General features: G+C 49.2%; 1 protein-coding gene across 1 annotated transcript in view; it reads right to left on the bottom strand.

Moving 5' to 3' along the window:
* PMPCA (peptidase, mitochondrial processing subunit alpha) overlaps window positions 1–17,676 on the bottom strand; it is a 206,831-nt gene that overhangs the window by 81,359 nt on the left and 107,796 nt on the right. Inside the window, exons 3-6 of the mRNA XM_063935817.1 lie at window positions 10,237–10,316; window positions 9,379–9,461; window positions 6,475–6,569; window positions 5,525–5,625 (exon numbers count right to left, since the gene is read on the bottom strand). Coding sequence (XP_063791887.1) covers window positions 5,525–5,625; window positions 6,475–6,569; window positions 9,379–9,461; window positions 10,237–10,316 — 359 coding nt within the window. The remainder of the gene's footprint in view (window positions 1–5,524; window positions 5,626–6,474; window positions 6,570–9,378; window positions 9,462–10,236; window positions 10,317–17,676) is intronic.

Raw genomic sequence — 17,676 nt, 5'->3', positions numbered from 1 at the left:
CTGCTGTTCTATATACCTCATTCTATAATGCACACATGACACTGCTGTTATACAGACCTCATTCTATAATGCACACGACACTGCTGTTCTATATACCTCATTCTATAATGCACACACGACACTGCTGTTCTACAGACCTCATTCTATAATGCACACATGACACTGCTGTTATACAGACCTCATTCTATAATGCACACGACACTGCTGTTCTATATACCTCATTCTATAATGCACACATGACACTGCTGTTATACAGACCTCATTCTATAATGCACACATGACAATGCTGTTATACAGACCTCATTCTATAATGCACACATGACAATGCTGTTCTATATACCTCATTCTATAATGCACACATGACACTGCTGTTCTATATACCTCATTCTATAATGCACACGTGACACTGCTGTTCTACAGACCTCATTCTATAATGCACACGACACTGCTGTTCTACAGACCTCATTCTATAATGCACACATGACACTGCTGTTCTATATACCTCATTCTATAATGCACACAACACCGCTGTACCACATACCTCATTCTATAATGCACACATGACACTGCTGTTCTACAGACCTCATTCTATAATGCACACATGACACTGCTGTTCTATATACCTCATTCTATAATGCACACATGACACTGCTGTTCTATATACCTCATTCTATAATGCACACATGACACTGCTGTTATACAGACCTCATTCTATAATGCACACATGACACTGCTGTTATACAGACCTCATTCTATAATGCACACATGACACTGCTGTTATACAGACCTCATTCTATAATGCACACGTGACACTGCTGTTATACGGACCTCATTCTATAATGCACACGACACCGCTGTACGACATACCTCATTCTATAATGCACACGACACTGCTGTTCTACAGACCTCATTCTATAATGCACACAACACCGCTGTACCACATACCTCATTCTATAATGCACACGTGACACCGCTGTACCAATAACTCATTCTATAATGCACACGTGACACTGCTGTTCTACAGACCTCATTCTATAATGCACACGTGACACTGCTGTTCTACAGACCTCATTCTATAATGCACACGTGACACTGCTGTTCTACAGACCTCATTCTATAATGCACACATGACACTGCTGTTCTACAGACCTCATTCTATAATGCACACGTGACACTGCTGTTCTATATACCTCATTCTATAATGCACACGTGACACTGCTGTTCTATATACCTCATTCTATAATGCACACGTGACACTGCTGTTCTACAGACCTCATTCTATAATGCACACGTGACACTGCTGTGCTACAGACCTCATTCTATAATGCACACGTGACACTGCTGTTCTACAGACCTCATTCTATAATGCACACGTGACACTGCTGTTATACAAACCTCATTCTATAATGCACACGTGACACTGCTGTACCAATAACTCATTCTATAATGCACACGTGACACTGCTGTTCTACAGACCTCATTCTATAATGCACACGTGACACTGCTGTGCTACAGACCTCATTCTATAATGCACACGTGACACTGCTGTTATACAAACCTCATTCTATAATGCACACGTGACACTGCTGTGCTACAGACCTCATTCTATAATGCACACGTGACACTGCTGTTATACAAACCTCATTCTATAATGCACACGTGACACTGCTGTTATACAAACCTCATTCTATAATGCACACATGACACTGCTGTTCTACAGACCTCATTCTATAATGCACACGTGACACTGCTGTTATACAGACCTCATTCTATAATGCACACATGACACTGCTGTTCTACGGACCTCATTCTATAATGCACACATGACACTGCTGTTCTATATACCTCATTCTATAATGCACACATGACACTGCTGTTCTATATACCTCATTCTATAATGCACACGTGACACTGCTGTTCTACAGACCTCATTCTACAATGCACACGTGACACCGCTGTTCTATATACCTCATTCTATAATGCACACATGACACTGCTGTTCTACAGACCTCATTCTATAAATGCACACGTGACACCGCTGTGCTATAGACCTCATTCTATAATGCTCACGACACCACTGTTCTACAGACCTCATTCTATAATGCACACGTGACAACGCTGTACCACAGACCTCATTCTATAATGCACACATGACACTGCTGTTCTATATACCTCATTCTATAATGCACACGACACTGCTGTTCTACAGACCTCATTCTATAATGCACACATGACACCGCTGTGCTACAGACCTCATTCTATAATGCACACGACACCGCTGTTCTACAGACCTCATTCTATAATGCACACGTGACACCGCTGTTCTACAGACCTCATTCTATAATGCACACATGACACTCCTGTTCTACAGACCTCATTCTATAATGCACACATGACACTGCTGTTCTATATAGCTCATTCTATAATGCACACGTGACACTGCTGTTCTACAGACCTCATTCTATAATGCACACATGACACTGCTGTTCTACAGACCTCATTCTATAATGCACACATGACACTGCTGTTCTATATACCTCATTCTATAATGCACACGACACTGCTGTTATACAGACCTCATTCTATAATGCACACATGACACTGCTGTTATACAGACCTCATTCTATAATGCACACATGACACTGCTGTTCTATATAGCTCATTCTATAATGCACACGACACTGCTGTTCTACAGACCTCATTCTATAATGCACACATGACACTGCTGTTCTATATACCTCATTCTATAATGCACACATGACACTGCTGTTCTATATACCTCATTCTATAATGCACACATGACACTGCTGTTCTATATACCTCATTCTATAATGCACACATGACACTGCTGTTCTATATACCTCATTCTATAATGCACACGACACTGCTGTTATACAGACCTCATTCTATAATGCACACATGACACTGCTGTTATACAGACCTCATTCTATAATGCACACATGACACTGCTGTTCTATATAGCTCATTCTATAATGCACACGACACTGCTGTTCTACAGACCTCATTCTATAATGCACACAGGACACTGCTGTTCTACAGACCTCATTCTATAATGCACACATGACACTGCTGTTCTATATACCTCATTCTATAATGCACACATGACACTGCTGTTCTACAGACCTCATTCTATAATGCACACATGACACTGCTGTTCTATATACCTCATTCTATAATGCACACATGACACTGCTGTTCTATTATACCTCATTCTATAATGCACACATGACACTGCTGTTCTACATACCTCATTCTATAATGCACACATGACACTGCTGTTCTATATACCTCATTCTATAATGCACACATGACACTGCTGTTCTATATACCTCATTCTATAATGCACACATGACACTGCTGTTCTATATACCTCATTCTATAATGCACACGACACTGCTGTTCTATATACCTCATTCTATAATGCACACATGACACTGCTGTTCTATATACCTCATTCTATAATGCACACGACACTGCTGTTCTATATACCTCATTCTATAATGCACACATGACACTGCTGTTCTATATACCTCATTCTATAATGCACACATGACACTGCTGTTATACAGACCTCATTCTATAATGCACACATGACACTGCTGTTATACAGACCTCATTCTATAATGCACACATGACACTGCTGTTATACAGACCTCATTCTATAATGCACACATGACACTGCTGTTATACAGACCTCATTCTATAATGCACACATGACACTGCTGTTATACAGACCTCATTCTATAATGCACACATGACACTGCTGTTATACAGACCTCATTCTATAATGCACACATGACACTGCTGTTATACAGACCTCATTCTATAATGCACACATGACACTGCTGTTATACAGACCTCATTCTATAATGCACACATGACACTGCTGTTATACAGACCTCATTCTATAATGCACACATGACACTGCTGTTATACAGAACTCATTCTATAATGCACACATGACACTGCTGTTATACAGACCTCATTCTATAATGCACACATGACACTGCTGTTATACAGACCTCATTCTATAATGCACACATGACACTGCTGTTATACAGACCTCATTCTATAATGCACACATGACACTGCTGTTATACAGACCTCATTCTATAATGCACACATGACACTGCTGTTATACAGACCTCATTCTATAATGCACACATGACACTGCTGTTCTACAGACCTCATTCTATAATGCACACATGACACTGCTGTTATACAGACCTCATTCTATAATGCACACATGACACTGCTGTTCTACAGACCTCATTCTATAATGTACACATGACACTGCTGTTATACAGACCTCATTCTATAATGCACACATGACACTGCTGTTATACAGACCTCATTCTATAATGCACACGTGACACTGCTGTTATACAGACCTCATTCTATAATGCACACATGACACTGCTGTTATACAGACCTCATTCTATAATGCACACATGACACTGCTGTTATACAGACCTCATTCTATAATGCACACATGACACTGTTCTACAGACCTCATTCTATAATGCACACATGACACTGCTGTTCTACAGACCTCATTCTATAATGCACACATGACACTGCTGTTATACAGACCTCATTCTATAATGCACACATGACACTGCTGTTATACAGACCTCATTCTATAATGCACACATGACACTGCTGTTATACAGAACTCATTCTATAATGCACACATGACACTGCTGTTATACAGACCTCATTCTATAATGCACATGACACTGCTGTTATACAGACCTCATTCTATAATGCACACATGACACTGCTGTTCTACAGACCTCATTCTATAATGCACACATGACACTGCTGTTATACAGACCTCATTCTATAATGCACACATGACACTGCTGTTCTATATACCTCATTCTATAATGCACACATGACACTGCTGTTATACAGACCTCATTCTATAATGCACACATGACACTGCTGTTATACAGACCTCATTCTATAATGCACACATGACACTGCTGTTCTATATACCTCATTCTATAATGCACACGTGACACTGCTGTTCTACAGACCTCATTCTATAATGCACACATGACACTGCTGTTCTACAGACCTCATTCTATAATGCACACATGACACTGCTGTTCTATATACCTCATTCTATAATGCACACATGACACTGCTGTTATACAGACCTCATTCTATAATGCACACATGACACTGCTGTTCTACAGACCTCATTCTATAATGCACACATGACACTGCTGTTATACAGACCTCATTCTATAATGCACACATGACACTGCTGTTATACAGACCTCATTCTCTAAAGTCAGTAAAAGACAGAATTACATTTGGTTTACATATTTGCGGCCTGTGGGTGTCCCTGAGACAGAAATAAAGTAAATCCCAGACACCTGCATTGATAACCGGGCACCGAGCACACATCTGGATCTACTGCTCTAGAATATGCTGCAGGCGATACATCAGCGCGATCGCCAGCACGCGGCCACAGACAGAGGAAAGCACTCACTGCGTGAATCATCTCAGTCAGCAGCGGTTCTGGGTCTGGTCTCAGGTTCAGGTCCTCCAGCTCAAAGCGTACAGCCATCCGCGTCATCTCCAGCTCCTCATCTAGAAGACACGACGTAGGGGGCGACACTCAGGAACTGCGGCCACCGCGACAGTCATGGGAAATTATATTATGTACAAATCTAAATGTTTTGGGGATTTCTGTGTGCGACTTGTTTGAAAGCCCTAGAGCAGGGATGGGGAACCTTTGGCCCTCCAGCTGTTGTTGAACTACACATCCCAGCATGCACTGCAATAGTTTTAGCATGGCCAAATAGCAAAACTGACGCAGGGCATGCTGGGATGTGTAGTTCAACAACAGCTGGAGTGTCAAGGTTAGCCATCACTGCCCCAGAGCGTGCCAGTAGGTGGCGCTACTCATACAGTCTGCTCCACATTCACAGCAAGCCAGCGTTAACTTTCATTTCATTAACTACTGTAAAGAAAGGACCATCAAAGTCTCATTGGTTGCTACGGGTAACGTCACATGCTTGGGTTTGATAAAGGATTATACTGGGAAGGTGATGTGCAGGCTGGCTGCGGTGTGACATAATGCAGACTGCATAGTCAGGATCGCCAGGAAAGCGATGACGCCGCCGTCTGACCGCGCAGGATAAAGCTGCTTCTAATGGATGGGCGTTACTAATATGATGCCACAACGCGTATACTGCGGAGACTGCGCTTGTTATAGGTTTGCTTTAGTCAGGTGTAAATCTTCAGAGGGGGGAATGAAGTTCCAGACTTCTGGCTACAGAACCGCTGACAGAAGCATCACTAGCGCCAGCCCCTGCGTTGCTGCCCGCAGACTATTACCCAATGTGTACTAGAACTTGTGCGTGTCTCTGTGGCCATCCCACGTGTGTGTGCCGCTATACATGAGAGAATCGGCGCTATCAGTGACTATAGACTTACCAGACAGCCGCGGCTGCAGCACCACCTCCGCCAGCAGGCTCACCACATTATCCAGGCCTTTAGCATCTGCAGACACCGCGTACATTGTGGTATCTCTACAAGAGGGCGACAAATACACCGCTCACACACGGCACACATTATCATTTCCATTGCTCTACACTTGTCTGACACATATTATCCCAGTGACCGCGTCAGAGGCGTCTACAGAACCGTCCAGTCACGCTGTACCACCAGTCGAGCCCCTTATACCGCACCACAAGCACATACGATATGAATGGAGGGAAAACAATGAGCGTCACACAGACCAGTTCCAGCAGCAGCACTAAACTAGTTATCTCTTACAATGTTGTCTGGTATACAGAACCCACAATAGCACTCGCTGCACTGAGACATTATATAGCACCATAAAGATGGCTGCCTAGTGTCTGCGGGTAGTACAGAGCTCCCTCTACTTCTATCACCCCATTTACTAAGCTTTACTGCTCCAGTCATCCGTACCCTGGCGGAGAGGCCGCCCTCATCTGTCCTTCTAATGTTCCTGTATACTGAGTCACTGCGGGGCCGCGTCTACCAGCCCAGTGTACTTACAGTAACGTCTAACTGCATCCTGTCCTAGGGTAGGTGATAGCGGGGCCTCCAGCCACCATCCCTCTATCTCCAGGTGCTGCATCACTACTACACAACGCAGCCCATCCCCCTGCGGGGTCACACTACAGAACACAGCCCATCCCCCTGCGGGGTCACACTACAGAACACAGCCCATCCCCCTGCAGGGTCACTAGTACACAACACAGCCCATCCCCCTGCAGGGTCACACTACACAACACAGCCCATCCCCCTGCGGGGTCACACTACACAACACAGCCCATCCCCCTGCGGGGTCACACTACACAACACAGCCCATCCCCCTGCAGGGTCACACTACACAACGCAGCCCATCCCCCTGCGGGGTCACACTACACAACGCAGCCCATCCCCCTGCGGGGTCACACTACACAACGCAGCCCATCCCCCTGCAGGGTCACACTACAGAACACAGCCCATCCCCCTGCGGGGTCACACTACAGAACACAGCCCATCACCCTGCGGGGTCACTAGTACACAACACAGCCCATCCCTCTGCAGGGTCACTAGTACACAACACAGCCCATCCCCCTGCAGGGTCACACTACACAACGCAGCCCATCACCCTGCGGGGTCACACTACAGAACACAGCCCATCCCCCTGCGGGGTCACACTACAGAACACAGCCCATCCCCCTGCAGGGTCACACTACACAACCCAGCCCATCCCCCTGCAGGGTCACACTACACAACGCAGCCCATCACCCTGCGGGGTCACACTACAGAACACAGCCCATCCCCCTGCGGGGTCACACTACACAACGCAGCCCATCCCCCTGCAGGGTCACACTACACAACACAGCCCATCCCCCTGCAGGGTCACACTACACAACACAGCCCATCCCCCTGCGGGGTCACACTACACAACACAGCCCATCCCCCTGCGGGGTCACACTACACAACACAGCCCATCCCCCTGCGGGGTCACTACTACAGAACACAGCCCATCCCCCTGCGGGGTCACACTACACAACACAGCCCATCCCCCTGCGGGGTCACACTACAAAACACAGCCCATCCCCCTGCGGGGTCACACTACAGAACACAGCCCATCCCCCTGCGGGGTCACACTACAGAACACAGCCCATCCCCCTGCGGGGTCACACTACAGAACACAGCCCATCCCCCTGCAGGGTCACACTACACAACACAGCCAATCCCCCTGCAGGGTCACACTACACAACACAGCCAATCCCCCTGCAGGGTCACACTACACAACACAGCCCATCCCCCTGCGGGGTCACACTACACAACACAGCCCATCCCCCTGCAGGGTCACACTACACAACACAGCCCATCCCCCTGCGGGGTCACACTACACAACGCAGCCCATCCCCCTGCAGGGTCACAGTGACTCTATTACAGGAGTAGTATGGAGCTGCAGGTGGTCAGGAGACCCTCGCCCTCTGTGCCAGCCCATCCCCCTGCAGGGTCACAGTGACTCTATTACAGGAGTAGTATGGAGCTGCAGGTGGTCAGGTGACCCTCGCCCTCTGTGCCAGCCCATCCTCCTGCAGGGTCACAGTGACTCTATTACAGGAGTAGTATGGAGCTGCAGGTGGTCAGGAGACCCTCGCCCTCTGTGCCAGCCCATCCCCCTGCAGGGTCACAGTGACTCTATTACAGGAGTAGTATGGAGCTGCAGGTGGTCAGGTGACCCTCGCCCTCTGTGCCAGCCCATCCTCCTGCAGGGTCACAGTGACTCTATTACAGGAGTAGTATGGAGCTGCAGGTGGTCAGGAGACCCTCGCCCTCTGTGCCAGCCCATCCTCCTGCAGGGTCACAGTGACTCTATTACAGGAGTAGTATGGAGCTGCAGGTGGTCAGGTGACCCTCGCCCTCTGTGCCAGCCCATCCTCCTGCAGGGTCACAGTGACTCTCTATTACAGGAGTAGTATGGAGCTGCAGGTGGTCAGGTGACCCTCGCCCTCTGTGCCAGCCCACCCTCCGGCAGGGAGTATAGAGAACGCTTCCCGGGAGTATGACAGTAACATAGAATAAAATGGATTTATGAGACTGGGTAAACATCCCGAGGACACAGGTAACGCTGGTTCCGCCTATGATACCTGGGAGGTGTGGCCTGCAGCAGGGGGCGTTACTATGTGACCAATCCCCCGGAGGCAGCAGGTGCTACACCCACCTTCCATGTGTGTCTCAGTGTAACGAGGACAGTACATAGGGTTGGGCATATGAGCTGTAAGAGCGACACAGCGTTAGGGAGTAATCCGCTTACCTTATACATCACCCACACACCCTACATAACAACAAGGGGGCACTCACCTGGAGGTCTGGCAGTCACAGATCCCCCCGTGTTTCTCCAGTGTCAGCAGGATCTCATCTTTACTGCCAAACCGAGCCGTAGCCTGCAACACACAGGAAACACAACCGCTTGCTGTTATCTGGGAGCGCGACACTTCATGGGTGCGGTGCGTCTGACACTTCGTGGGCGCGGTGCGTCTGACACTTCATGGGCGCGGTGCGTCTGACACTTCATGGGCGCGGTGCGTCTGACACTTCATGGGCGCGGTGCGTCTGACACTTCATGGGCGCGGTGCGTCTGACACTTCATGGGCGCGGTGCGTCTGACACTTCATGGGCGCGGTGCGTCTGACACTTCATGGGCGCGGTGCGTCTGACACTGATGCGGTGCGTGTGACACTGATGTGGTGTGGTGCGGTGCGTGTGACACTGATGTGGTGCGTGTGACACGCACCGTGTGACACTGATGTGGTGCGTGTGACACTGATGTGGTGTGGTGTGGTGCGGTGCGTGTGACACTGATGTGGTGTGGTGCGGGTGACACTGATGTGGTGTGGTGCGTGTGACACTGATGTGGTGCGGTGCGTGTGACACTGATGTGGTGTGGTGTGGTGCGGTGCGTGTGACACTGATGTGGTGCGGTGCGGGTGACACTGATGTGGTGTGGTGCGGTGCGGGTGACACTGATGTGGTGTGTGATATTTGGGGCGATAGCTGGTGCACACTGATGGGATGTGTGATATTGGGGGCGATAGCTGGCGCACACCAATGGGATGTGGAATATTTGGGGCGATAGCGGACGCACACTGATCCATAGTATTACACAGGTGTGTCACACACAGATACAAACACTGGTTGTGTACTGTAAATTACACTTACGGAGAAGGCCAGCTTTTCCAGGAAGTGGGAGATGCCGCTGAGATACTTGTTTTCATGCCTGGATCCGGAATTTATCAGGACTGTAAGAGACACGATAGGGGGTATTCGGGGAGTGCGATAAGTAACAAAGGGAAAAGCAGCGGTGTGTTCATCTGCAGTAAAAGCCATTCCTTCCCAGACACAGCCACAGTCATTCCTTCCCAGACACAGCTACAGTCATTCCTTTCCAGACACAGCTATAGTCATTCCTTTCCAGCCACAGCTACAGTCATTCCTTTCCAGCCACAGCTACAGTAATTCCTTTCCAGCCACAGCTACAGTCATTCCTTCCCAGACACAGCTACAGTCCTTCCTTCCCAGACACAGCCACAGTCATTCCTTCCCAGACACAGTCATTCCTTCCCAGACACAGCTACAGTCATTCCTTCCCAGACACAGCTACAGTCATTCCTTTCTAGACACAGCTACAGTCATTCCTTCCCAGACACAGCTACAGTCATTCCTTTCCAGCCACAGCTACAGTCATTCCTTCCCAGCCACAGCTACAGTCCTTCCATCCCAGACACAGCTACAGTCATTCCTTTCCAGACACAGCCACAGTCATTCCTTTCCAGACACAGCCACAGTCATTCCTTCCCAGCCACAGCCATTCCTTCCCAGCCACAGCCAGTCATTCCTTCCCAGCAACAGCTACAGTCCTTCCTTCCCAGCTACAGTCATTCCTTCCCAGACACAGCTACAGTCATTCCTTTCTAGACACAGCTACAGTCATTCCATCCCAGACACAGCTACAGTCATTCCTTTCTAGACACAGCTACAGTCATTCCTTCCCAGACACAGCTACAGTCATTCCTTTCCAGCCACAGCTACAGTCCTTCCTTCCCAGCCACAGCTACAGTCCTTCCTTCCCAGACACAGCCACAGTCATTCCTTCCCAGACACAGCTACAGTCCTTCCTTCATAGACACAGCCACAGTCATTCCTTCCCAGACACAGCTACAGTCATTCCTTCCCAGACACAGCCACAGTCATTCCTTCCCAGACACAGCTACAGTCATTCCTTCCCAGACACAGCTACAGTCATTCCTTCCCAGACACAGCTACAGTCAATCCTTCCCAGACATAGCTACAATCATTCCTTCCCAGACACAGCCACAGCCATTTCTTCCCAGACACAGCTACAGTCCTTTCTTCCCAGACATATCTACAATCATTCCTTCCCAGACACAGCTACAGTCATTCCTTCCCAGCCACAGTCATTCCTTTCCAGCCACAGCTACAGTCATTCCTTTCCAGCCACAGCCATTTCTTCCCAGACACAGCTACAGTCCTTCCTTCCCAGACATATCTACAATCATTCCTTCCCAGACACAGCTACAGTCATTCCTTCCCAGCCACAGCTACAGTCATTCCTTCCCAGCCACAGCTACAGTCATTCCTTCCCAGCCACAGCCACAGTCATTCCTTCCCAGACACAGCCACAGTCATTCCTTCCCAGACACAGCTACAGTCATTCCTTCCCAGACACAGCCACAGTCATTCCTTCCCAGACACAGCTACAGTCCTTCCTTCCCAGACACAGCCACAGTCATTCCTTCCCAGACACAGCTACAGTCATTCCTTCCCAGACACAGCTACAGTCATTCCTTCCCAGACACAGCTACAGTCATTCCTTCCCAGACACAGCTACAATCATTCCTTCCCAGACACAGCTACAGTCATTCCTTCCCAGACACAGCTACAGTCCTTCCTTCCCAGACACAGCTACAGTCATTCCTTCCCAGACACAGCCACAGTCATTCCTTCCCAGACACAGCTACAGTCATTCCTTCCCAGACACAGCTACAGTCATTCCTTCCCAGACACAGCTACAGTCATTCCTTCCCAGACACAGCTACAGTCATTCCTTCCCAGACACAGCTACAGTCATTCCTTCCCAGACACAGCTACAATCATTCCTTCCCAGACACAGCCACAGTCATTCCTTCCCAGCCACAGCTACAGTCATTCCTTCCCAGCCACAGCTACAGTCATTCCTTCCCAGCCACAGCTACAGTCATTCCTTCCCAGCCACAGCTACAGTCATTCCTTCCCAGCCACAGCCACAGTCATTCCTTCCCAGACACAGCCACAGTCATTCCTTCCCAGCCACAGCTACAGTCCTTCCTTCCCAGACACAGCTACAGTCCTTCCTTCCCAGACACAGCTACAGTCATTCCTTCCCAGACACAGCTACAGTCATTCCTTCCCAGACACAGCTACAGTCCTTCCTTCCCAGACACAGCCACAGTCATTCCTTCCCAGACACAGCTACAGTCCTTCCTTCCCAGACACAGCTACAGTCATTCCTTCCCAGACACAGCTACAGTCATTCCTTCCCAGACACAGCTACAGTCATTCCTTCCCAGACACAGCTACAGTCATTCCTTTCCAGCCACAGCTACAGTCATTCCTTCCCAGACACAGCCACAGCCACTCCTTCCCAGACACAGCTACAGTCATTCCTTCCCAGACACAGCTACAGTCCTTCCTTCCCAGACACAGCTACAATCATTCCTTCCCAGACACAGCTACAGTCATTCCTTTCCAGCCACAGCTACAGTCATTCCTTTCCAGCCACAGCTACAGTCATTCCTTCCCAGACACAGCTACAGTCATTCCTTCCCAGCTACAGCCATTCCTTCCCAGACACAGCTACAGTCATTCCTTTCCAGCCACAGCTACAGTCATTCCTTCCCAGCCACAGCTACAGTCATTCCTTCCCAGCCACAGCTACAGTCATTCCTTCCCAGACACAGCTACAGTCCTTCCTTCCCAGACACAGCTACAATCATTCCTTCCCAGACACAGCTACAATCATTCCTTCCCAGACACAGCTACAGTCCTTCCTTCCCAGACACAGCTACAATCATTCCTTCCCAGACACAGCTACAGTCATTCCTTCCCAGACACAGCTACAGTCCTTCCCAGACACAGCTACAGTCATTCCTTCCCAGCCACAGCTACAGTCATTCCTTTCCAGCTACAGTCATTCCTTCCCAGACACAGCTACAGTCATTCCTTCCCAGCCACAGCTACAGTCATTCCTTTCCAGCTACAGTCATTCCTTCCCAGCCACAGCTACAGTCATTCCTTCCCAGACACAGCTACAGTCATTCCTTCCCAGACACAGCTACAGTCATTCCTTTCCAGACACAGCCACAGTCCTTCCTTCCCAGACACAGCCACAGTCATTCCTTCCCAGACACAGCTACAGTCATTCCTTCCCAGACACAGCTACAATCATTCCTTCCCAGACACAGCTACAGTCATTCCTTCCCAGACACTGCTACAGTCCTTCCTTTCCAGACACAGCCACAGTCATTCCTTCCCAGACACAGCCACAGTCATTCCTTCCCAGACACAGCTACAGTCATTCCTTCCCAGACACAGCTACAATCATTCCTTCCCAGACACAGCCACAGTCATTCCTTCCCAGACACAGCTACAATCATTCCTTCCCAGACACAGCCACAGTCATTCCTTCCCAGACACAGCTACAGTCATTCCTTTCCAGCCACAGCTACAGTCCTTCCTTCCCAGACACAGCTACAGTCATTCCTTCCCAGCCACAGCTACAGTCATTCCTTCCCAGCCACAGCCACAGTCATTCCTTCCCAGACACAGCCACAGTCATTCCTTCCCAGCCACAGCTACAGTCCTTCCTTCCCAGCCACAGCTACAGTCCTTCCTTCCCAGCCACAGCTACAGTCCTTCCTTCCCAGACACAGCTACAGTCCTTCCTTCCCAGACACAGCTACAGTCCTTCCTTCCCAGACACAGCTACAGTCCTTCCTTCCCAGACACAGCTACAGTCCTTCCTTCCCAGACACAGCTACAGTCCTTCCTTCCCAGACACAGCTACAGTCATTCCTTCCCAGACACAGTCATTCCTTCCCAGACACAGCCAGTCATTCCTTCCCAGCCACAGCTACAGTCATTCCTTCCCAGACACAGCTACAGTCCTTCCTTCCCAGACACAGCTACAGTCATTCCTTCCCAGCCACAGCTACAGTCATTCCTTCCCAGCCACAGCTACAGTCATTCCTTCCCAGACACAGCTACAGTCATTCCTTCCCAGACACAGCCACAGTCATTCCTTCCCAGACACAGCCAGTCATTCCTTCCCAGACACAGCTACAGTCATTCCTTCCCAGACACAGCTACAGTCATTCCTTTCCAGACACAGCTACAGTCATTCCTTCCCAGACACAGCTACAGTCATTCCTTCCCAGACACAGCCACAGTCATTCCTTCCCAGACACAGCTACAGTCATTCCTTCCCAGCCACAGCTACAGTCATTCCTTCCCAGACACAGCTACAGTCCTTCCTTCCCAGACACAGCTACAGTCATTCCTTCCCAGACACAGCCACAGCCACTCCTTCCCAGACACAGCTACAGTCATTCCTTCCCAGACACAGCTACAGTCATTCCTTCCCAGACACAGCTACAGTCATTCCTTTCCAGACACAGCTAGTCATTCCTTCCCAGACACAGCTACAGTCATTCCTTCCCAGACACAGCTACAGTCATTCCTTCCCAGACACAGCCACAGCCACTCCTTCCCAGACACAGCTACAGTCATTCCTTCCCAGACACAGCTACAGTCATTCCTTCCCAGACACAGCTACAGTCATTCCTTTCCAGCCACAGCTACAGTCCTTCCTTCCCAGACACAGCTACAATCATTCCTTCCCAGACACAGCTACAGTCATTCCTTTCCAGCCACAGCTACAGTCATTCCTTTCCAGCCACAGCTACAGTCATTCCTTCCCAGACACAGCTACAGTCATTCCTTCCCAGCTACAGCCATTCCTTCCCAGACACAGCTACAGTCATTCCTTTCCAGCCACAGCTACAGTCATTCCTTCCCAGCCACAGCTACAGTCATTCCTTCCCAGCCACAGCTACAGTCATTCCTTCCCAGACACAGCTACAGTCCTTCCTTCCCAGACACAGCTACAATCATTCCTTCCCAGACACAGCTACAGTCATTCCTTCCCAGACACAGCTACAATCATTCCTTCCCAGACACAGCCACAGTCATTCCTTCCCAGACACAGCTACAGTCATTCCTTTCCAGCCACAGCTACAGTCATTCCTTCCCAGCCACAGCTACAGTCATTCCTTCCCAGCCACAGCTAGTCATTCCTTCCCAGACACAGCCACAGTCATTCCTTCCCAGCCACAGCTACAGTCATTCCTTCCCAGCCACAGCTACAGTCATTCCTTCCCAGCCACAGCTACAGTCATTCCTTCCCAGCCACAGCTACAGTCATTCCTTCCCAGCTACAGTCATTCCTTCCCAGACACAGCCACAGTCATTCCTTCCCAGACACAGCTACAGTCATTCCTTTCCAAACACAGCTACAGTCATTCCTTCCCAGACACAGCTACAGTCATTCCTTCCCAGACACAGCCACAGTCATTCCTTCCCAGACACAGCTACAGTCATTCCTTCCCAGCCACAGCTACAGTCATTCCTTCCCAGCCACAGCTACAGTCATTCCTTCCCAGCCACAGCCACAATCATTCCTTCCCAGACACAGCCACAGTCATTCCTTCCCAGACACAGCTACAGTCATTCCTTTCCAGCCACAGCTACAGTCATTCCTTCCCAGCCACAGCTACAGTCATTCCTTCCCAGCCACAGCTACAGTCATTCCTTCCCAGCCACAGCTACAGTCATTCCTTCCCAGCCACAGCTACAGTCATTCCTTTCCAGCCAGAGCTAGTCATTCCTTTCCAGCCACAGCTACAGTCATTCCTTTCCAGCCACAGCTACAGTCATTCCTTCCCAGACACAGCCACAGTCTTTCCTTCCTAGACATAGCTACAATCATTGCTTCCCAGGCACAGCCACAGTCATTCCTTCCCAGACACAGCCACAGTCATTCCTTCCCAGGCACAGCCACAGTCATTCCTTCCCAGACACAGCCACAGTCATTCCTTCCCAGACACAGCCACAGTCATTCCTTTCCAGCCACAGCTACAGTCATTCCTTTCCAGCCACAGCTACAGTCATTCCTTTCCAGCCACAGCTACAGTCATTCCTTCCCAGACACAGCCACAGTCTTTCCTTCCTAGACATAGCTACAATCATTGCTTCCCAGGCACAGCTACAGTCCTTCCTTCCCAGACACAGCTACAGTCATTCCTTCCCAGACACAGCCACAGTCATTCCTTCCCAGACACAGCCAGTCATTCCTTCCCAGCCACAGCTACAGTCATTCCTTCCCAGACACAGCTACAGTCCTTCCTTCCCAGCCACAGCTACAGTCATTCCTTCCCAGCCACAGCTACAGTCATTCCTTCCCAGCCACAGCTACAGTCATTCCTTCCCAGCTACAGTCATTCCTTCCCAGACACAGCCACAGTCATTCCTTCCCAGATACAGCTACAGTCATTCCTTTCCAGACACAGCTACAGTCATTCCTTCCCAGACACAGCTACAGTCATTCCTTCCCAGACACAGCCACAGTCATTCCTTCCCAGACACAGCTACAGTCATTCCTTCCCAGCCACAGCTACAGTCATTCCTTCCCAGACACAGCTACAGTCCTTCCTTCCCAGACACAGCTACAGTCATTCCTTCCCAGACACAGCCACAGCCACTCCTTCCCAGACACAGCTACAGTCATTCCTTCCCAGACACAGCTACAGTCATTCCTTCCCAGACACAGCTACAGTCATTCCTTTCCAGCCACAGCTACAGTCATTCCTTCCCAGACACAGCTACAGTCATTCCTTCCCAGACACAGCTACAGTCATTCCTTCCCAGACACAGCCACAGCCACTCCTTCCCAGACACAGCTACAGTCATTCCTTCCCAGACACAGCTACAGTCATTCCTTCCCAGACACAGCTACAGTCATTCCTTTCCAGCTACAGTCATTCCTTCCCAGACACAGCTACAGTCCTTCCTTCCCAGACACAGCTACAATCATTCCTTCCCAGACACAGCTACAGTCATTCCTTTCCAGCCACAGCTACAGTCATTCCTTTCCAGCCACAGCTACAGTCCTTCCTTCCCAGACACAGCTACAATCATTCCTTCCCAGACACAGCTACAATCATTCCTTCCCAGACACAGCTACAATCATTCCTTCCCAGACACAGCTACAGTCCTTCCTTCCCAGACACAGCTACAATCATTCCTTCCCAGACACAGCTACAGTCATTCCTTCCCAGACACAGCTACAGTCCTTCCCAGACACAGCTACAGTCATTCCTTCCCAGCCACAGCTACAGTCATTCCTTTCCAGCTACAGTCATTCCTTCCCAGCCACAGCTACAGTCATTCCTTCCCAGACACAGCTACAGTCATTCCTTCCCAGACACAGCTACAGTCATTCCTTTCCAGACACAGCCACAGTCCTTCCTTCCCAGCCACAGCCAT

This window comes from Pseudophryne corroboree, chromosome 8 (genome assembly GCF_028390025.1).
Source record: "Pseudophryne corroboree isolate aPseCor3 chromosome 8, aPseCor3.hap2, whole genome shotgun sequence".
Taxonomy (NCBI): Eukaryota; Metazoa; Chordata; class Amphibia; order Anura; family Myobatrachidae; genus Pseudophryne; species Pseudophryne corroboree.
Note: the sequence above shows the minus strand (reverse complement) of the source record. Positions and strands in the feature narration are given on the sequence as shown.